At 43.4% G+C, this 18,410-nt stretch overlaps 3 protein-coding genes across 3 annotated transcripts; 2 read left to right on the forward strand and 1 right to left on the reverse strand.

The window, feature by feature from the left end:
* The first annotated feature begins 7,872 nt into the window (after nucleotides 1–7,872).
* LOC131271476 (eukaryotic translation initiation factor 3 subunit K) lies at nucleotides 7,873–8,926 on the forward strand. The gene is made up of 2 exons (XM_058272924.1): nucleotides 7,873–8,134; nucleotides 8,242–8,926. The coding sequence occupies exons 1-2, from the start codon at nucleotides 8,064–8,066 to the stop codon at nucleotides 8,834–8,836; spliced, it is 666 nt and encodes a 221-aa protein (XP_058128907.1). The 5' UTR covers nucleotides 7,873–8,063; the 3' UTR covers nucleotides 8,837–8,926.
* An 11-nt stretch (nucleotides 8,927–8,937) lies between these two features.
* On the reverse strand, nucleotides 8,938–9,637 carry LOC131271487 (uncharacterized). Its single transcript, XM_058272934.1, has one exon. The coding sequence runs from the start codon at nucleotides 9,566–9,568 to the stop codon at nucleotides 9,002–9,004; it is 567 nt and encodes a 188-aa protein (XP_058128917.1). The 5' UTR covers nucleotides 9,569–9,637; the 3' UTR covers nucleotides 8,938–9,001.
* A 449-nt stretch (nucleotides 9,638–10,086) lies between these two features.
* Nucleotides 10,087–18,208, forward strand: LOC131265553 (uncharacterized). The gene is made up of 6 exons (XM_058267839.1): nucleotides 10,087–10,224; nucleotides 10,315–10,430; nucleotides 10,505–11,011; nucleotides 11,060–17,158; nucleotides 17,251–17,757; nucleotides 17,840–18,208. The coding sequence occupies exons 1-6, from the start codon at nucleotides 10,198–10,200 to the stop codon at nucleotides 18,132–18,134; spliced, it is 7,551 nt and encodes a 2,516-aa protein (XP_058123822.1). The 5' UTR covers nucleotides 10,087–10,197; the 3' UTR covers nucleotides 18,135–18,208.
* Nucleotides 18,209–18,410: the final 202 nt, after the last annotated feature.

Here is an 18,410-nt window from a genome sequence, read left to right on the forward strand (position 1 = left end):
ACAGCTTGGCGATCGCAAAGTTATCTTTGCCAGGACGATCTGATGAATTTCACTGAATTGTGGGTAAACATTCCATCGCTCTAAGTAATCCGTAATTATCAAAGTACGATTATAGAAAAGAGCAATGATCACTCACAAATCACAAACGATTTTATATTTATATTTGTGAATTGCTCTACTGTTAATAGGAAAGATTAAACAATAAATAAAAGTAAAAAAGAAATCAAATAAGAAAAATTGTTTTCTTTTTCTTTCAGTTTCAACGGATGTTTTTTTCAGTATCAACGGAAAGTGTTTAAAGAGAAAGTAACTGCTTGCAAATTGAATTGTAAAACGCCTCACAATTTTTTTCGAAATCTTTTTGAAATTTTCTTTTGATCGTTTGTTAATTTGTAATCAAATATATGTTTGTGTTATGTCTTATTTTGATGTTTTTTCTTGTCCTTATTCTAACTTTTGTTTTGTTCAAATGCGTCCAATGTTATGGATTTCTTCATACCAATTTTTTGTTAGAAAATGTTAGAATGATTTGAATGTTAGAAAAAACGCCTACTTACCATGTTACAAACACAAACGGAAAATAACTATATTTTACCACGTGTTGCAAAATAACGTGTGCAACGAGGCGGTTATCCAGCCGAGCGCGAAGGTAACCAGTAGTGTTGAGAAAGGAGCGAAGGAGCTGGAAACCACGCTCCGCTCCTCGAAAGGAGCGATAAAATCGCTCCTCATTTGTGAGCGAAGCTAGCTCCAAAAAATGTTGCACGACATTCTCGCTCCTTTCGCTCCTTTGCGCTCCTTTCGCTCCTTTGAGCTCCTTTCGCTCCTTTCGCTGCTTTTCGCTCCTTTTCGCTCCTTTCGCTACTTTTGCTCCTTTCATGCCTTTCGTTCAATGCGCTCGTTTCATTGCGCTCCCTCATACCCTCATCCTCATTTCGACAATTTGCTTTGTCCGTGCTGTCCGGTGCCGGGTTTGCACACCGTAATCGAATGTATTGTTCTATTCTTTTGTGTGGCCGTCAGTGCTGTATCGTTATTTTTCATTACTTTTCGCGTTTGGGGGGACGAAACTTACGTTTTTTTCGACTTACTGGCGACTAATCTCACCGGTGTCGGTTCAATACTGTGCACTTGAATGCTTTGTTTAATTCTTTTGTATTGTCATGAAGTACGGTAGCACTGCTGCCATCGTGGTTAATCGTTTTACAGTTGCTTTTCATAGATTTTGACATTGCTCATCTAGTTCGAATGGCGTTTTTTCAATATGTTCATTGTGTAGACACGGTATCGACCCCACTGGTACCCGTTTTAACTGTTATCGGTTTTCACACATTCCGCCAGCGCTCTACAACCAGGTCATAACAGAGCGCAAAGAAGCAAAAGGAGCGAAAGGAGCGAAAAGGAGCGAAAAAGAGCGAAAAGGAGCGAAAGGAGTGAAAAGGAGCGAAAGGAGCGGAAAGGAGCAATAATGTCGTGCAACACTTTTCGGAGCTAGCCAGCTCGCTCCGCTCCTCTTGGTGAGCGAAATATGTCCGCTCCGCTCCTCAAAAAGAGCTGATTTTCACAACACTAGTAACCAGGCCGAGTTTGTCACGCGAGACTTTCTCGACGTCCCTGATCGTCCTTACGAGTTTTGTCTCAATGCGTTTAGTTCCGTGACGGCCAGACCGACATCTGGATCTTGTCTTTGTTACTCAAGTGTTTCTAGCATCCTTGGGAAAGGCCCAGTGGTGCTCGCTTTCGTTGGTACGCATCGTTGCGTGGGTGCTTTCTATCTTGTACAACCGACCACGTACATACGTCGGCCGTAGCGTTACATGTAAATATTCTCCCTTACTGCGATCTACAAATGCATCCGGTTGTTACAGCAACACCGGTAATCGCTATTTCTTTCCATTCTTCCGTCCTTCGCAAATGAGGCTTCAATTCTTACGAGTGCATTTCTACTTGCTATGTACGCGTCTGGATATTCTCTATTTTTATGATTATCTTCGATTTTTATGATTGCATAAAAAAGAAAAAATATGTTTCCGTTGTGCCTTCTCTTCCTCTGTTCCAACTTTCTTGTCCTAACCTTGCACGTGATTGTTTTGCGTTTAGAGACATCTAACCTTTTTGGTATATTTCAAGCATTTTTTGTTAAAAGGCTCTTTGTTGTTTCCTTGTTTTCATTTTCTTTGTCTCTATGCGCGATGCGTTGCATAGAACAAAATTTTATAACTTCAAAATACTCGAAATAAACCAATTTTCTATCTCAAACGAGACCTATCATCCGTCCGTAACAATATGCTATTGCTGATTTCATCCTTTTAACTAAATGTGGTTGAACAAAATTTTGTTACAGCCGGCCTCGGCCCATACAAAAATGAGGAGTAGTTTTTGTATGAGCTGTGGAGTTTAAGGGAAACCGTTTGGAAATGTTTAGGCTACCCAACTGGCGATTTTTGTCTCGTTATCATATCGTTACCATCTCGTTTGTTAATTTTCGATCTCCATAACGAGACAAAGTGTTGCACCAAAAAAGGGGTGGGGATGCAACATTCAATCGGTTAAATTGTGGTGGTGTTAGTGCCAAACAGAGGTTACGAATGTGTCCGTGCTATTTCACCATAATGGCACGCACACAACTATATAATCCATTTCGGATGTCAAATGAGACGGAGAAGACGGTGTTGTATTCTGCTCGAGCCGCCAACGCGGAAATTTTTATTTTTCGTAGAATTCCTCCGCTTCTTCAACATTCTGCTCTCCCAAGGGCGGTTTCTTCCTCCGGTGTTATTTCTGTTGAACGAAACAAACCAAGGAATAGAATTAGTGAATCGCTGTTATAAATGGTTATGATTTTGCACTACCACTTTGTTTACTTACCGATTCTAAGATCCGGCCAACGCATTCGCCTGACACTGTTCCCGACTTGTTGATGGATCCTATTAGTTTCCGTTTAGGTGCCATGAACATTGAAAATTCAACACACTTTTGCGGAAGGTACAACACTTTACACTTTCTCACTCGACTGTTCTAGCGCTGGATGTTTCGAAGACTGAAAACTTCATCGCGTCGCGATTGGCATTTGGTGCGTGATGGCATGCATACAGACGACCTTTTTTATTCTCTACATGATTGACCGACATAAAGTGCACCAACACACATTCGGGTTGCTGTGCAGTGTGGGAATGCTACACGATCGGCTCCGCTATTGTAATGTGTCAGACTGAAAGGGAAGATGTGAAAGGGCAGATGTGACTTCTCCCCTAGCACACCGGTTCATCATTAGAACGAGAAGGAAGACAAAGTGTGCAAGAGAAAGCTGACAGTTCTGGACTCGCGGGGGTAGGAATCTGTGGAAACGGGGCAATGTTGCATGTCGCCGTCAGTTGGGTAGTGTCAGTGCTTTGTCGCACGATATTTTGTCGGATGTCAGGTCCGCCAATTTTCCTGTATTTTTTCAAACTCTAAGAAGATTAAATGATTTTTTTTTACTTTTGCTAGGTGAAAACCACGACTCCAAGTTTATAAAATCCAACTTTGTTGACAGATAAAATCGGATGCATCCATCCGATAAAATCAAACGATTTTGATTTTATCGTACGATAAAATCGTGCAACATCTTGCAGCTGTCAAATCTAGTGTTGTGCTTAACCGTCACCCGTTCAACCGCCTACCCGGGTAGTTTTTGGAGTTTTGTTTTGTTCTAACTTTTGATTGGATTGACGTATCGGCATGAAATTTTTAGAATGCCTAGAAAAACTCATTTTCTATCGTTATGCTAAAGAAAAAAAAATTTCCAAGGAATTTAAATAATTTTTATTTGCGTTTTTCGGTTGATACCCCTCAAACGTTCAACCGGACTACCCGGGTAGTCCATACATTTTGTATGGGAGATTCCGTTTTCCTGTACTTAAGACTTAATAACTTTTTATCTAGACGTCAGATCAATTTGAAATTTTCAGTGAAGATACTTGAGGGTACTGCGTTGTATGTGTACAATTGTATTTTTGTATTACTGGATTGAACATAAATAAAAAATCTGGCTGTTGGAAGCCTGTTGGAAAGTATTGGAATCAGCCTCATTTCGTCATTATCATTTTTATGCGAAGAATCATGTCAGAAGATCAAGTATTATTTAACACCGTTCTTGCGATTTACAACGATACATTTATTGTTTTGTCGTGCGAGCGTTTGGAATATGTATTTAAAAATACATACTTGCTCCATTTATATATGATAACTAACCAAACAGAATTGTCCAATCGAATGGTCTAGTGGTTAGGGGAGCTGAACACACAATATGTAGTCGATGGTTTGATACACATGCAGGTATGTAATAAAAATTTACTAATATATATACGAAAATCTACATGCTTTCAGAAAAGGAAACTCTACAACAACACGTAGCAAGCAGAGCAATGACGAAAGACAGAGACGTGGGTGTTCGAAAAAAGGAGGGACAATTTTTTATTTCGAATTTTCGAAATACCCACTTTTTGACATATGCGGTCTTTTAACGGTGTTATTTAGACGTCTTTTAATGGTCTTTTAACCTTCAGATCTACAACCGCCTACCTGGGTAAGTTTTGCCCTTTTGTTTTGCAATTACTTCGAATTGAACAGTTGTATCGACTCGAAACTCCTGGAATGCCTCAAGCAACATGTTTGCTATCGTTCTGCCGAAAACCGACTTTTTATTTCAATTCTAAGTATTTTTTTACACCATTTTTTGATTTAAACCCCTTAAATCTACAACCGCCTACCCGGGTAAGTCATACGTTTTGTACGAGAGTTTATATTTTTCTGTACCAAGACAAACCACCAGTAGGTGAAATTAGGTGCCCCTTGGGTTTTTCTTTTCAAGTTTATATTGGAAATAATCCTAATTTATCTAAGAGTTTAATATAAAATACTGTTTTACTCCTTGAACTCCTCGAACAATTAGAAATGAGATAAACTCGAATACGATCTACAAATATGCAAATTATGCTACATTTTGGACCACACAGCGGCATCGAAAGCTTTCTAGGTGAACTTTCATCATTTGGTACACAAAATAATAATTTATTAATTGCAAGAAAATCATGATGCTACGGGTTGAATTAAATACAAAAGAAACTGTTATCGTTTGAAACAAAACGATCGAATTTACGTATATGAGCTAAGTTTTAAAATGTTAAGGCTTAAATATCAGATGTAACAATGTCTAATGAAGAATTTCCTCCAGATATACCACTGAATTCACTGAGGAACATGAACATTTCTAAAACGTAAAATTTAATAGAAAAATATTTCTAAATATTTGAAATTTCAATTTATAAGCAAAAATGTTGGAAGACACCAAGAAGTTACTTCACCAGAAACTTAAGAAGTACCCAACGAGAAATTTTGGCGTCATTTTGATGTAAAAGAATTCTCTTGAGAACTGATCGCTCTTCTTTTCAGAAGTGTTTTACCCCTTCTTTTGCAGCAGATTTCCTATGCAATTTTGGATGTAAAACACTTCTGAAAAGAAGGGTAAAACAATTCTCTTGATACTTGCGGGACACCGCAAAAGAGAACTGTATGGACAACGTGACTGTGCAACGTGTTTATAACACCTATTTCTGGCTATACGCGTGAAAAACCGTATACCCATTAGCCTCACGGCCACGACAGCTGAAAAATAATTTTCACCCGAAAAAAACCGGTTTTTTTTCGCTTCAACACCGTTTTCACGACGTTCACCATGGCCGGGCTCTTTATCGTAGGGCACTCACAACACTGTCTTTTATCGAAAGATTTTGGATGAAATTGATAATTCTTTAATTAATATATCAAATAAACGTTCAATATTTGCTAGACTCGGTGATAATAATCACCACGGCAGAACAGTTTGCTTAGATTTGAGCTGTCAAAACATTTTCACCCTTTTTTCGCTACCATTTTCGTGGTCCATCCACAGATTTTGAAAAACTTTAGCGTGAGGCTAATAGCCTCACGGCCACGAGAGGCGAAAAACTTTTTCGGCACTCACTTTTTCGCGACTATGAGTGCCGAAAAAGTTTTTCAAAATCTGTGGATGGACCACGAAAATGGTAGCGAAAAAAGGGTGAAAATGTTTTGACAGCTCAAATCTAAGCAAACTGTTCTGCTGTGGTGCGTATTATCACCGAGTCTAGCAAATATTGAACGTTTATTTGATATATTAATTAAAGAATTATCAATTTCATCCAAAATCTTCTGATAAAAGACAGTGTTGTGAGTGCCCTACGATAAAGAGCCCGGCCATGGTGAACGTCGTGAAAACGGTGTTGAAGCGAAAAAAAACAGTTTTTTTCGGGAGAAAATTATTTTTCAGCTGTCGTGGCCGTGAGGCTATTCGTAGTAGATTATATGAGCTGGGTTCAGGATATCTTTTCTTTCCCATAATAATTATTTTCATGCAGGAAATATTTTTGATTGTTTTATTATTTTGATACATCTATAATATTATATATATATCGTCCGGTTCGGTAGGCAATCAGGGGAAATGTTCAGAAATCGTCCGACGCCTCCTCTGGTTTGTGCTGGCAAACAGCGACCACGGATCGTAGCACGCTCCTTCGATGTACGATGTGCAGCACCACTCCGTCATGCCCATTGAAAACACGTAGAATGCATTCATGTTTATTTCAAGCCGCTTCTTCCTCCTTGTCGAGACACTGAAATGTGTGAAAAGTGCGGACAAATCATCATCAGTAAGAACTCTCTGCTGTGGGTTCTTACACACGTACTTACTGTCTGGTGCGAGTTAACCCGGCCCCGGTTAACCACCCCGAGTTGGTCGATCCAAGCGCTGCTATCGGACACGGGCCACCGATGCTATGTTACACCCGGTAACAACCGATGATCGCCGTGATGTCCAACCGACACCGACCAACTATTAACACTGAGTTGCAGTTTCGGCGCCTGTCGCTAAGGGTCATCGTCTCATCCTGTTTCCTTTCCTGCCCTTTTCCTACCATGTTTCATGATGTTGTTTAACACATTGTTTAATAAACTTCACTCCGATTCCGACACCCAAACCCGCGAAAGCGTTATTCTTAACTCGCAGCTAGTTGGCCAGACTTGCACAGTCAACAGTAAACCAGTCAAACAAAGGTTTGACAGCCAGTACCTCCTTCCACTGCGGTGCCTCCGAAAAAAAAATTATTGGTAGGTTATGAGGAGTCCATGCCTACCTAAAATACACTTGGCAAGGTTCTTTTAGGTAGGCATGTATACCTTTGGTAGGAACGTGCAGCAAGGTTCTCCTTGGGTATAAACAAACACAATTACTTAATGAAAATGTATAGTTTACAGAGTTGGCGATTGTAGATCTATGAGATAAAATATATTTGAATGAAAAAAATACTTACTTATCTAATTTTAAATATTATTATTTAAATGAGATGTGTTAGAAAACAATCTTAAGTATCAACACTGAAAATTTCAACTCACTACGGCATCTAGAATAAAAGATATTAGCTTTGAAGCATAGCAAAATGCAAAACGTATGGCCTACCCGGGTAGGCGGTCGTATGTTACCGTAGGTATTTTTGGTCGAAGACCTGAAGGTTAAACGATTAAAAGACCACTAAAAGACGTCTTTTAAAGTGACGTTTGCAGCTTGGGTTATGTCAAGTCATGAAATGTCATTTTACACTGGACGACTTCACCTCGTAATTTATACACCTTGGCGTTTGGATATCCACCTCCGTTGATAGCACTATAGTGCTATATATAGTGATGGGTATTAAGACTCTTGGAATGAGTCAAGTTTTAATGTTCCAAAATGGCAGTGGAGCAAATTCTTACATAATTAGATATTAGATCTCTGAGCCAAAGGAAATCATTCGCTTCCAGAAAAATTACTATTCGGTCTTAAATCAAATAAACGAGAGACAAAAGCACTTAAAATGAAAGCGCATTAAACAGCTCCCTGTAAACATCAAACCAGCAGATCCAACTCCGGCTTTGTATCTCTAATCACTATTCCTTCGCGTTGTGCACGGTGCGGTGAGAAGTCCAGCTTTTATATTCCACAATAAAAACCAGAATTTAACACAGCAAACATGGTGCATTACGTGAAAATGGAAGATGGCAAAGTTATGCCAATCCAGGAGATGCTGAAAAGTATTGAACGGTATGTATTTTAGCTGGCATCATGCCCTAACCTCCTACTACAGTTTCCCGTATGACTGTATGATGCTATTGTTTACGTTGCAATCTCCGCCCTTAACCTACAAACAGGTACAACCCGGAGCACCTGAAAGTAATCGAGGAGTATGTCGAGGAACAAGCTCGGGATAATCAGTACGATCTGGAGGCAAACTTGGCCTGCCTCAAGCTGTACCAGTTCAACCCACACCTGCTGAACCTGGACATCACGTACATTATTCTGCTGAAGGCCCTCACCAACTTTCCGCACACCGATTTTGTGCTGTGCAAATGTTTGCTGCTTCCGGCACAGATGAATGACGAAACCGTGAAAGAAATCATCTATCTGGCCGACATTCTGGAAAAATGCGATTTCGCCCTATTCTGGACACGCCTGGGAAAGCATCCGGAATACTTTAAAAAGATCAACGGATTCAACGATTCCATTCGCAAGTTCGTCTGCCACGTCGTGGGTATCACATTCCAGACGATCGAGCGCGGGTATCTGAGTCGGCTGCTGGGCAATGTAGAGGACAATGTACTACGGGCGTGGTTGAAGCGCTACGGATGGAAGGAGGAAGGTGGACTGGTCACCATCGCCACGCAGGAAGACAACATTAAGACCAAGCACATTACAGAAAAAATTGATTTTGAAAACTTGGCGCCACTAATGGCCAACTGTTTGTAAGCTCTTAACTTTCGGCAGAAACGCTGTAAGAGAACGATACAATAAATTACAACAGTAATTAACAACATAAGTTAATGGATTTCAAATTCTATTTTCGAATCTAGGTTTCAAGTGTACTATTTTATTAAATCTTACGAGCTAATTACAATGTTTGCTGCACTATGTTTACTCCACCTCAATCACTGCGCCCACCTTAGTGAAGGCTTCTTTCAGTTTTTCAGCCTCGTCCTTTGAAACGTCTTCTTTCACAACTGTTGGTGCACTTTCTACAAACTTCTTCGCCTGAACTAAATTCATTCCTTCCAGCAGGTTCTTAACTTCCTTAATCAATGCAACCTTTTGCTTCTCATCGAATTTAACTAGCTTCACTTTGAAGGTAGTTTTCACTACCTTCGGGGCCGCTTCTTCTTCGTCTGCGGCTGGTGCTGGCACAGCTCCGGCAAATGCACCAAATCCTGCCGGCATCATTGCCGCGTCGGGCAGATTAAGTTTCCGCTTCAGCAACGTACTCAGTTCGGAAACTTCGAGCAAGTTAAGTTTCGCAATGTTGTCAACGATAGAAACCAACTTCGGATCAGCCGGTTTTTCTGTTCCTTCTGGTACCGGTATCGTCAGCTTTTCTACACCGGAGGAGACTGTGGCGGCTTCCGCATGACGTACAACATTCGAGGAGATGTGTCGAGTGCGAAGACCTATTTTCGCAATTTGGAATGCTTTTCTTAAAGCGATCATTATATTTTGTGAAATCGATTCTTGATCACCAAACTACTTTCCTAATTTACAATAAGCAGCATGGATTTGATGTTGTGACAGTTTGTTATGTAATGCAATAATGTCAAATTGGGGCAGTGTTGCCAAAACGCGTCTCATTGCATCGGGTGTGAAATAAATTTGAACTGAAATTAGAAATTTTCTGAACAATAGATTTGCTTAATTGATTGAAATATATATATATATAAATAAATTGTTGTTAAATTATCAATATTAACCCGTGGTTTTTGACAAAATATCGTTACATTTGTTTACCAATAAAAAAGTTGTAGCATTCTTGGTTGAAATGTTTTGCTACATGATTTATTTGCTTTCACACACAGGCGTTAAAACAAATTTAAAGTAAACCGACTCAACTGTCACACCGCATCAAAAGCGAAGCGCGAGCAGTTTGTAAAACAAATCACAGGTGCGTTTGGTTTTAATGTGCAAATTATTCACAACGGTTTTTGGAAATGTACGAGATCAAACATCAAGTGTTAAATAGTGCAATTCGAGCCATCGATAAAGTGTCGTGTGTTTGTTGTGTGTTCAATCAACCGCTTTTCTGATATTTTAGCTCGTGAGGAACTGGATTCAAAACAAGCAAGATGAGCTCGAAAGGAAAAAGAGCGTCTGTAAGTTTATGTGAAACTTGTTGTTATTTTTGAATGGAAATATTCTTAAACGTACAGAATGGAAGTGATTTAGTGTAATTCGTGTTTCAGATATTGAAGAAACAACACCTTCAGTCACACAATCATGATGCTAGCGTTACTGCAAATCCATCCAGCACCTTCAAAGGCAACAGAAAAATAGAGTTCAATCGAAAAAAATCCATCAAGTAAGTCACATAGGTGCATCAGTTAAGCAATCAAGTTCGTGATCGTAACGGTCGGTGCTTTTATTTATTTGCAGAGAATTTATGGTCGGTGAAGACACCGATACGATCTGGGGCAATTCATATGAAGTGTCGACGGATGGAACGCCTTCGAGCGGGCTGGGTGATGTGACGCTCGGCAACAGCACCTGTCGTAGCTTGGCGGATGAACAGAATAAGGAGAATCGTACACAAAACTTGACCACCCCGCCTGACGATGCACAACGACCCAGTCCGAACAGCACAAACGCAAGCTGGGACCTTTCGATAACGATAGCGGACGATGAAAAGCGACGTATTGGAAGTGAAACATCGGCTATGTTTTCTCAGAGTCTTAATACTACCGACCGGCTGTTTGTTGAACCATTGCTATCGCCTGGGCCAAAACCAAAACCTAAACAGAGCCCTCAAACGCTGATGGCATGTGATGTGCAGGCCATGGATATAAGTCCGATTAAAGGAAATGTGACCGAGTCAGCAAAGAGAAAAATGATTTACTACAACCAAAAGGAGGAGTTAATTGTTGAAATCAATGACGTGCCGCAGTCAGCAGTTCTCCCTTCCGATCAGGATAATACACCTAAAAAGGGTAGCAACCAGCATGAGCGTGCCGGCACAGCAAGTGCTCCGAAGATCGTGTTTCAAACCCCGACAAGATCAGCCATGAAAAGTAATGCTTCAGACGTATCAAGCCGGACCACCTTCCGGGGTACATCGTTTAACGTTTCGGAAACATGGAACTCTCATCCACATGCAATGATGAAGCAAATGAATATGATGCAGTCGAATCTAGACGATCTGGCCAACATGAGCTCCGACGTGGACACTACGCTGGCAATAACGAACACAGTGGCGAAACTGCTTGAAGCTGGCCCCAATATCACTATTCCCGTTCCTACCATAGGTATGGAGTTAGATGAGTCTACCACGACGGAACACATACCCACGAATGCACTGGCTCGTGCCAGACCCTCATTTTTACCATCCCAGAGAGCCGTAGATGAATCGCAAGATGTACCACAAACTTCACCAGACACATTCTCTACTGATACACGTGAAGAAAAAAACGTAGTAGACACAGCATCGCCATCAGAAGGTCATTTTCCGCAATGTTGTGAGACGGTGCAAAATTTGTCTCACAACAATTTAACGCAGCAGCCTATGGAAAAAGAAGCGAAACAAATTCTCTCTCCTATGAAACACCACGTGAACAAGTCCTCCACCAGCAACTTAACAACATCTCGTCATGGGCTTTCGATTGACTTTGGAATCTCTTCGTTGAGCTTGAAAATGGAACCGAACTCGCCGGAAGCACCGACTGTAAGTCGCCCGAAAATTTTACGTCCAACCCTTCCTTCGATGATCTTTAGTGATGCCGAAGACAAAACTCGACAAACTCCAAAGGTTGATGAATTGAAACGGAACCTTGAAAAAGGGTCAATATGCAACGAGGAAGTAGATAAAATAGGTAAGGGTAGAGACACGATTCACTCACCTGAAGATATGGATCAATCGATTAACGACGATGATTATCAAGAGCCTCGAATACGTGGCGTCCTAGGAAGTGCTTCCTTGCGTGCTTCCAAACCAATGGAAACAACCTACTTTGATCGTACGCAACAAAGCGGTTCGAATCAATCTACGCTGCAGGAGGGAAACCCGTATCGGTCGACGATGTACGAGGCACAGCCAATTGTAGAAGAAGGTACTCCTCCTCCGAAACATACCGGTCAACTTCATCGGGCGACGGTTACAACCAATGAGAGCATGGAAATGACTCACGGGCCATCACAAATAATCGTTTCGAATAAACCCACCGGTAGCAACGTCCGTCCAAGCACCTACAAACCAGAGAAAACGATGGAACAATCGATCGAAATGGAACTTCATTTGGATAATCACAAGCACGGTAATGCGAGAGGCACAATCTACGAAACAATTTTAGTCGAAGAAATTACTCCATTCCATCAACAACGTGCAGCAGAGGCGGTTGAAAACCAGCCGCAGGCCCGCAAAACCTACTACCCGGACGAAGCGATGAAAGTGGACACCGCCATGGCAGTACAGGTTGAAATAACGAAGAAAAGTCCAGCCCGTAAAACTTTCTATCCAGACGAAACGATGAAGGTGGACTTGTCACAGCATGTTCAAGCGAAGCAAGAAAGCGTACCTCGTAAAACGATCATTTATGGCAACGAAAGTATAGATCTCGATATATGCACCGAGACTGACGAGGGAATCGATACGGAAACGTCATTGTCTTACCGACTCTACGGCAGGGATATAGAAGAACTATCTATACACGCGAGCGGGATCGGAAGGAACGTGATTGATATGAAGATGATCGCACGTCCGACGACACTTCGCTCGGACCCGTGTAAGGAGTCGATTTCGGGTGGTCATGAACCTCCAGCTGGTGATGCAACTATGATGATCGACGACGAAAATATAGCGAGTGTCTTTATGCCATCGCAAATGGAAGCCGCTCGGGACCTGAGACGGCTAACGAGTCACGATGTTCGCGATATCGAAGAAGACACTTGTTTGGGCTCAGCCGATAAACATGGAGCTGCATGTACGAAACCAGCAAAAGATGGAGTAGATGCTTGGGGACTATCTGCACGGTCCAGAGGCACGGATCGTCAAACTATTCACGAGGTTGCAATGATGGACGAAACGGGTCTTGCAAGCGATCGAATTCTAGAACCAAATAACGTACTCAGCGATCGTGAATGTCCAATGGATCGGATCAAATCCCATGATTCCGGTGCGGAAGTCATCATCACCGCACGACCGTCCTACTCCGACCGAAGTAAAAGATTCACAACTCATGAACCGGAAGAAATGGATGCGCAAAAGTTGGAACAACCGGCTACATCGTTGGTTTCGAGTAAGTCCAGATGTTCCATCTATAAACAAGAGGACATGGATGCAAGCGAAAACGAATGTTGTCCAACAGATTGTGAGGTGTTTGGGTCGAACGATGAAGTAAATGGGCAAAGGTTAAAGCAAGACAACAGAGCTCGAAATGCCCAGAGAATTTCCAGCTACGATTGTACGGATTTGGAAGTCACGAAAGCAAAAGAAACTTCTCTAAGGCCAAGAATCAACTCTGAAGGTTCGATAAAGGTTCGATACACTGCGAACGACAATGAAATAATGGCCGATACTGTAGGCAACTTAAACTTGACACAACGGATCGAATCGCATGAAAACTTGCGCGAAAAACAAGATAGTAGACCGGACCCGAAGCAACACCCTTCATCGACCCGATTGAGTGTCTACCAAACGGTGGCTATGGATGAAACAAAAAAAGAGGATCAACTCAATGTGACCAACTATAATGCCTTTTTGGTGAATCATGAAATCTCACAGGCAGCGGAAAAGGTTCCGAAGCAGCAAAGACTAACGACGTGCTACATGGAGGGCATGGGTGAGGCCGGTTTGGATTCTACGCGGCTTTCGAAGGAGCGTGAGCGGCAGAAATCGAGACCATCATCGTACTTTGTTGAGGCAATGGATGAAACGAATGGTCCGAGTGGAGTCCCCACCATGGATCAGACATCTGAGACGCCCACAGTTATCGAACGCTCCAAGCAACATCAATCTGCCGCTGCGCTATCGTCACCTATGCAACTATGTCCAACGGGAGGACAATCGAGCAGCATTCCTACTACTCCGCAGGACCAACAGCAGGATTCACAAAAGCATCCGCGAAACTCTATTTACCATCCGGAGGCAATGGAATCCACTTTGCTACCACCGGTCGGTAACCAAAGGTCGGAAGTTGGTGAACTTCCTTCGGTGGAAGGAAGCTGTGCTTTATCGCGAAGGAGCAAATTACGTAGTATTGTGCAGCATACGGCAGTTGAAGATATGGAAGGATTTTCGTTGCTCACTGATGACGATGTTGATGTTGCCCATGAAAACCAAACGGAGCCCGACCAGATGATGGTAATCGGTGTAAAGGAGGAAACGGATCATGCTGGACCTGTGAAGAAATTGGCGGTAAAATATCGACCCACAATCTGCCATGCTGAAGCTATGGTTGAGGATACAATAGCACTTCCAAGCCGCGCATTGACAAAGTTTGCAACAGATCAAGAAAAGGCGGTATACGACGTCCATCAGTCCAGACCAGCAGAAAGGTCTCGCTCAGAGGCGTCTGCTTTGACGTCCGAACGGAAGAGTAGTGTCTGCATGGAAGAAACAATGCTCCCAATTGCCATCCGGATCGAGCGTCCGAGAAAAAGCACCCTAGAGAAGGTGCCCATTTTGTGTCCGGCCGAGCGTCCGCCGTCGTTTGAAAACGTTCAACCGCCAGCGTGCGACATGCTTCGTTGCAGTAGCGAGGACACGATGGAACTGACGAATGTGGTCATTTCTACACGGCAACCAAGTTTAGAGAGTAATAATTATCGACAAACGATGCATCAACCATCCGCGATGGATATGACGTTCGGTCCAAGGGAATCTATTATTCGCACCCTCAAGGACGAGGTGGAACGTGTACCTATTGCGAACGATCGTCGGACGGTCTACTGTTCCAATCCGATGGACGAAACACCGACACACATGGGAAGGTCATTGAAAGCAACGGAAGCTGCAATTCCTGAACCGGTTTCACTGGAGAAATCGACTTTAGAAACGGAATCTGCTATGGGTGAGAGGATGCGTAAACCGCGACAAACGATCCTGTGTCCTCTGGACATGGAGGTAGATGGGGATGTGGAGGAACCTTCGTTGACCATCCCCTGCATCGACAGAGAGCCGACGGAAGATTGTGTTCTCCGGAGTGCTCCTTCGATGGCAACAAGGGAACCGTCGGTGAACGGCCATAGACCTACCATCGTACAACTGTCGGAAATTTTGGGCGGGAAAGAAAACATGGAACCAGGACGTGGGTATACCTCTTCGAAATTTGTTCCACCGTCATCAACCGTGCACGAGCTTAGCGATATATCGATGTGCAACGCGACAACGACGATGATGCACCCAGAGCTGCCTCAGATTGATAACATCACGGCGATGATGAGTTTGCGTGAGATTACCGAACCGCTGCCACCGGCACCGTCAGTGCCGGAGCAGAATAATTCCGTGTCCGTCATTTGTCGCTTGGAGCAACAAGAACCTTTGGCGAAGCAGCAAACAAACGTTCTCGACAAAACAGGGACAGCAGCGCAGCAATCAATAGCCACGCAAAATGTGCTGGAAATCGCGAGCGACGATGAGTTTTACGATGCCGAAGACGATGGTGTGGCCGGCACGGATCCCCTGTCGTTGACCAAATCGCGACACTTGACGATGAAGTTCGTCGACGTGGAGCAGTTGGAGCGCACGAGAAACCATCGTGCCGCGATTCTGGTTCCCTCGACGACCAGTAAACGTGGCCATGCGCATCTTCTGTGCTCACCCCTGCCCGTCTCGAGCCGGGCGTTTGAGTCGGATCCCCTTCACGTAACACAAACCCTACACCAGGGCCCGCACCAGCAACAATCGGTCCTAGTTAGCCAACTGACACCGCAAGGTCCGATAAAGAAACGGCCACGAACATCCGATTCGCCCCGGTACGGGAGGGATGCGGATGAACCGGAAATGCAACGAGCGCAAGCCCAAACAACAGATCACCTTAAGAACTTGACCGCGGTGGTAGTGAAGGAGGAAATTATGGTGAAACAAGAGCACCCGGCAGCGATGGTCGGAGACAATCCGGTGAAAGAAGAAGAAGAAGAACCAGAAGAATTACATACGGTGGAAGTTTTGCCTCACCGTGCCGGATCGCAGATGATCATTAACGATCCGTCGGTGTTCGTGATCGATGAGGAAGATCTGCTTGATGACGAATCGAATCCACGATGTCATTCGTTGACGGAAGAAATATTGTCCGAGCGCAAGGAACCGGGCCCTGCGGGGAAAGAAAGAACGCCAGTAGCGCTCAATTTCGAGGACCGTAGCGAAATACAACCGATTTCCGTTGGGAAGATGAAAGAGTTGTCGTTCTATCGCGATTTTGCAAATCTGACGATCGAACATTTGGAATCGTGGGACGAAGAGCAAGTGGGCGTTGATGATGATGATTATGGGAGGATGCAGCAACCGTTATCTGGCCCATGTTCCCCCGAACGGAATCATGATGTCGATTGCATTTCACTCAGTGACGATGATGAATCACTCAGCATAACACCACCGAAGGTGATGCCTTCCGGCGGTGGTATCAGCAGTTTGTTTGACTTCAAAGAACGACCCACATCGACGGAGGTACTAGATTCAACGATTGCCAGCGAGTTTATGCACGAGTTGCGGCAAAAGAATCCTCCTACGAGACACGCCTGCTGCAAGACACAAACCGACGAATGTCTCTGTCGAACGAAGCGGGAACTAGAGCGACGAAGAGAAGCGGGCGAAATTGTGTGGGGCCAGTATTGTACGTGGATGGAGGCAATTAAACAACGCATCCAGATCGCTGGGTGTGACCAGTTGCAGCAACGGGACGAAGCCGAATCGCGACACAAAACACTCGAGGAGCAGATCGAAGAACTGAACTGGCGATTATTGCGAACGAAGCTTGAGCAGAGTTCCTTCAGCGTGGACGGTATGAACGGTAGAACCAACCGGGCCCGTAGTCGATCCCCGATCCGTGGTCAGTTTCCGGAAACACCGAGCGTTGTATTTTTGTGTGAAAATTTACAAAGGTAAGTCATTTCTTCAAGAGGCGTTTGTGTTCAACTTCTTTGTATCCATCGAGAATTAAAATCTGACCATTTTTGTTGTTGTCTAATTTCAGTTATCTTTCGGAGCAAACATTCATTGACAATGGCCCTCCGCCGGGGGCTCCTTTACCGGTCGCCCCGAGCATTACGCTACTCATCAGCAACAAGTTGTCTTCGGATTCCGGAACCCGCTGGCAGCTAGACTGCTCGGAGGAAAACGAGGCCCTCCTAGTGCTACGACATCGAACGCTACGAAGTGTTGTCATCTCGGTGCAGTTACAGCAAGGCTGGGAAAAGGGATCCAAGCGAAAACAGGCTGAAGATCGTCGGCTCGAGCGGATTCAGGTGCGCGAATGTCAGCAGGAATACGTCCACTCGCCCAAGCTGCTGTTGGCCCATATAGAGTTTATGCGACTGGCAAAGGAGACGACGGAGCGAACACTCCGGTCGACGTACCGTACGGTGGCATCGCTACTAGGGCTCTGGCAACATTTCGATGAACTATTACGGCGTGTGTTCGATTCAATCAATCGCCTACAGACGATCATACGAAATAACGACGCCTTGCTATGTTACGATGCGTAAGAAATAGTGAATAATCTTTAGTTTGTTACGCAGAACTTTAAAAACATGTCCTCCTTCTTTTTACTTTGCTTTTTTTAGTGCGATGGAACGATTCTACGTGAAAAAGTACTTCCAGCGCGGCTTGGACGGCGATAGTATAGAACCTAACATGTTGACGGTACATTTCAATTCGATCGGAAACCTCAGTGCTTCCGGAGTAAGCTTTAAAAGGATGTTTGCGGAGGCGCCGAAACTTCTGCCTGGTTCTGCTGGAAATGATTGGCATGCCGGTGGAAGCACAGCGAAAGTCGCTGGAAGCACGGACGACCAGACGGGTCTGATGTTTCTCGAGTGTCTATTGTGGAACGTGACCAAACAGTTCGATTCGTCATAATTTGTTGTGTATGCGTTTTAGAGTGGATTTCAGTTTCAACTTAATATTATTTTACAATAAATAAATGTTTGCAATTGAACAATGTTTATAGACTTTTTGTTTATTTATTTCATCACCAAATTCGCTACCATGCAGAATGTTGCATTGTACATGATACTGTACCCTATTTTTTTACTATCTCTATGAAAGCTACTACTACTGCTATTGATAGTACAAAATTTTATTAGTTATGTATGGACATAAAGCAAAGAAAGCGAATAGAAAGTAATTCCACTA

Source organism: Anopheles coustani, chromosome 3, assembly GCF_943734705.1.
Source record: "Anopheles coustani chromosome 3, idAnoCousDA_361_x.2, whole genome shotgun sequence".
NCBI lineage: Eukaryota > Metazoa > Arthropoda > Insecta > Diptera > Culicidae > Anopheles > Anopheles coustani.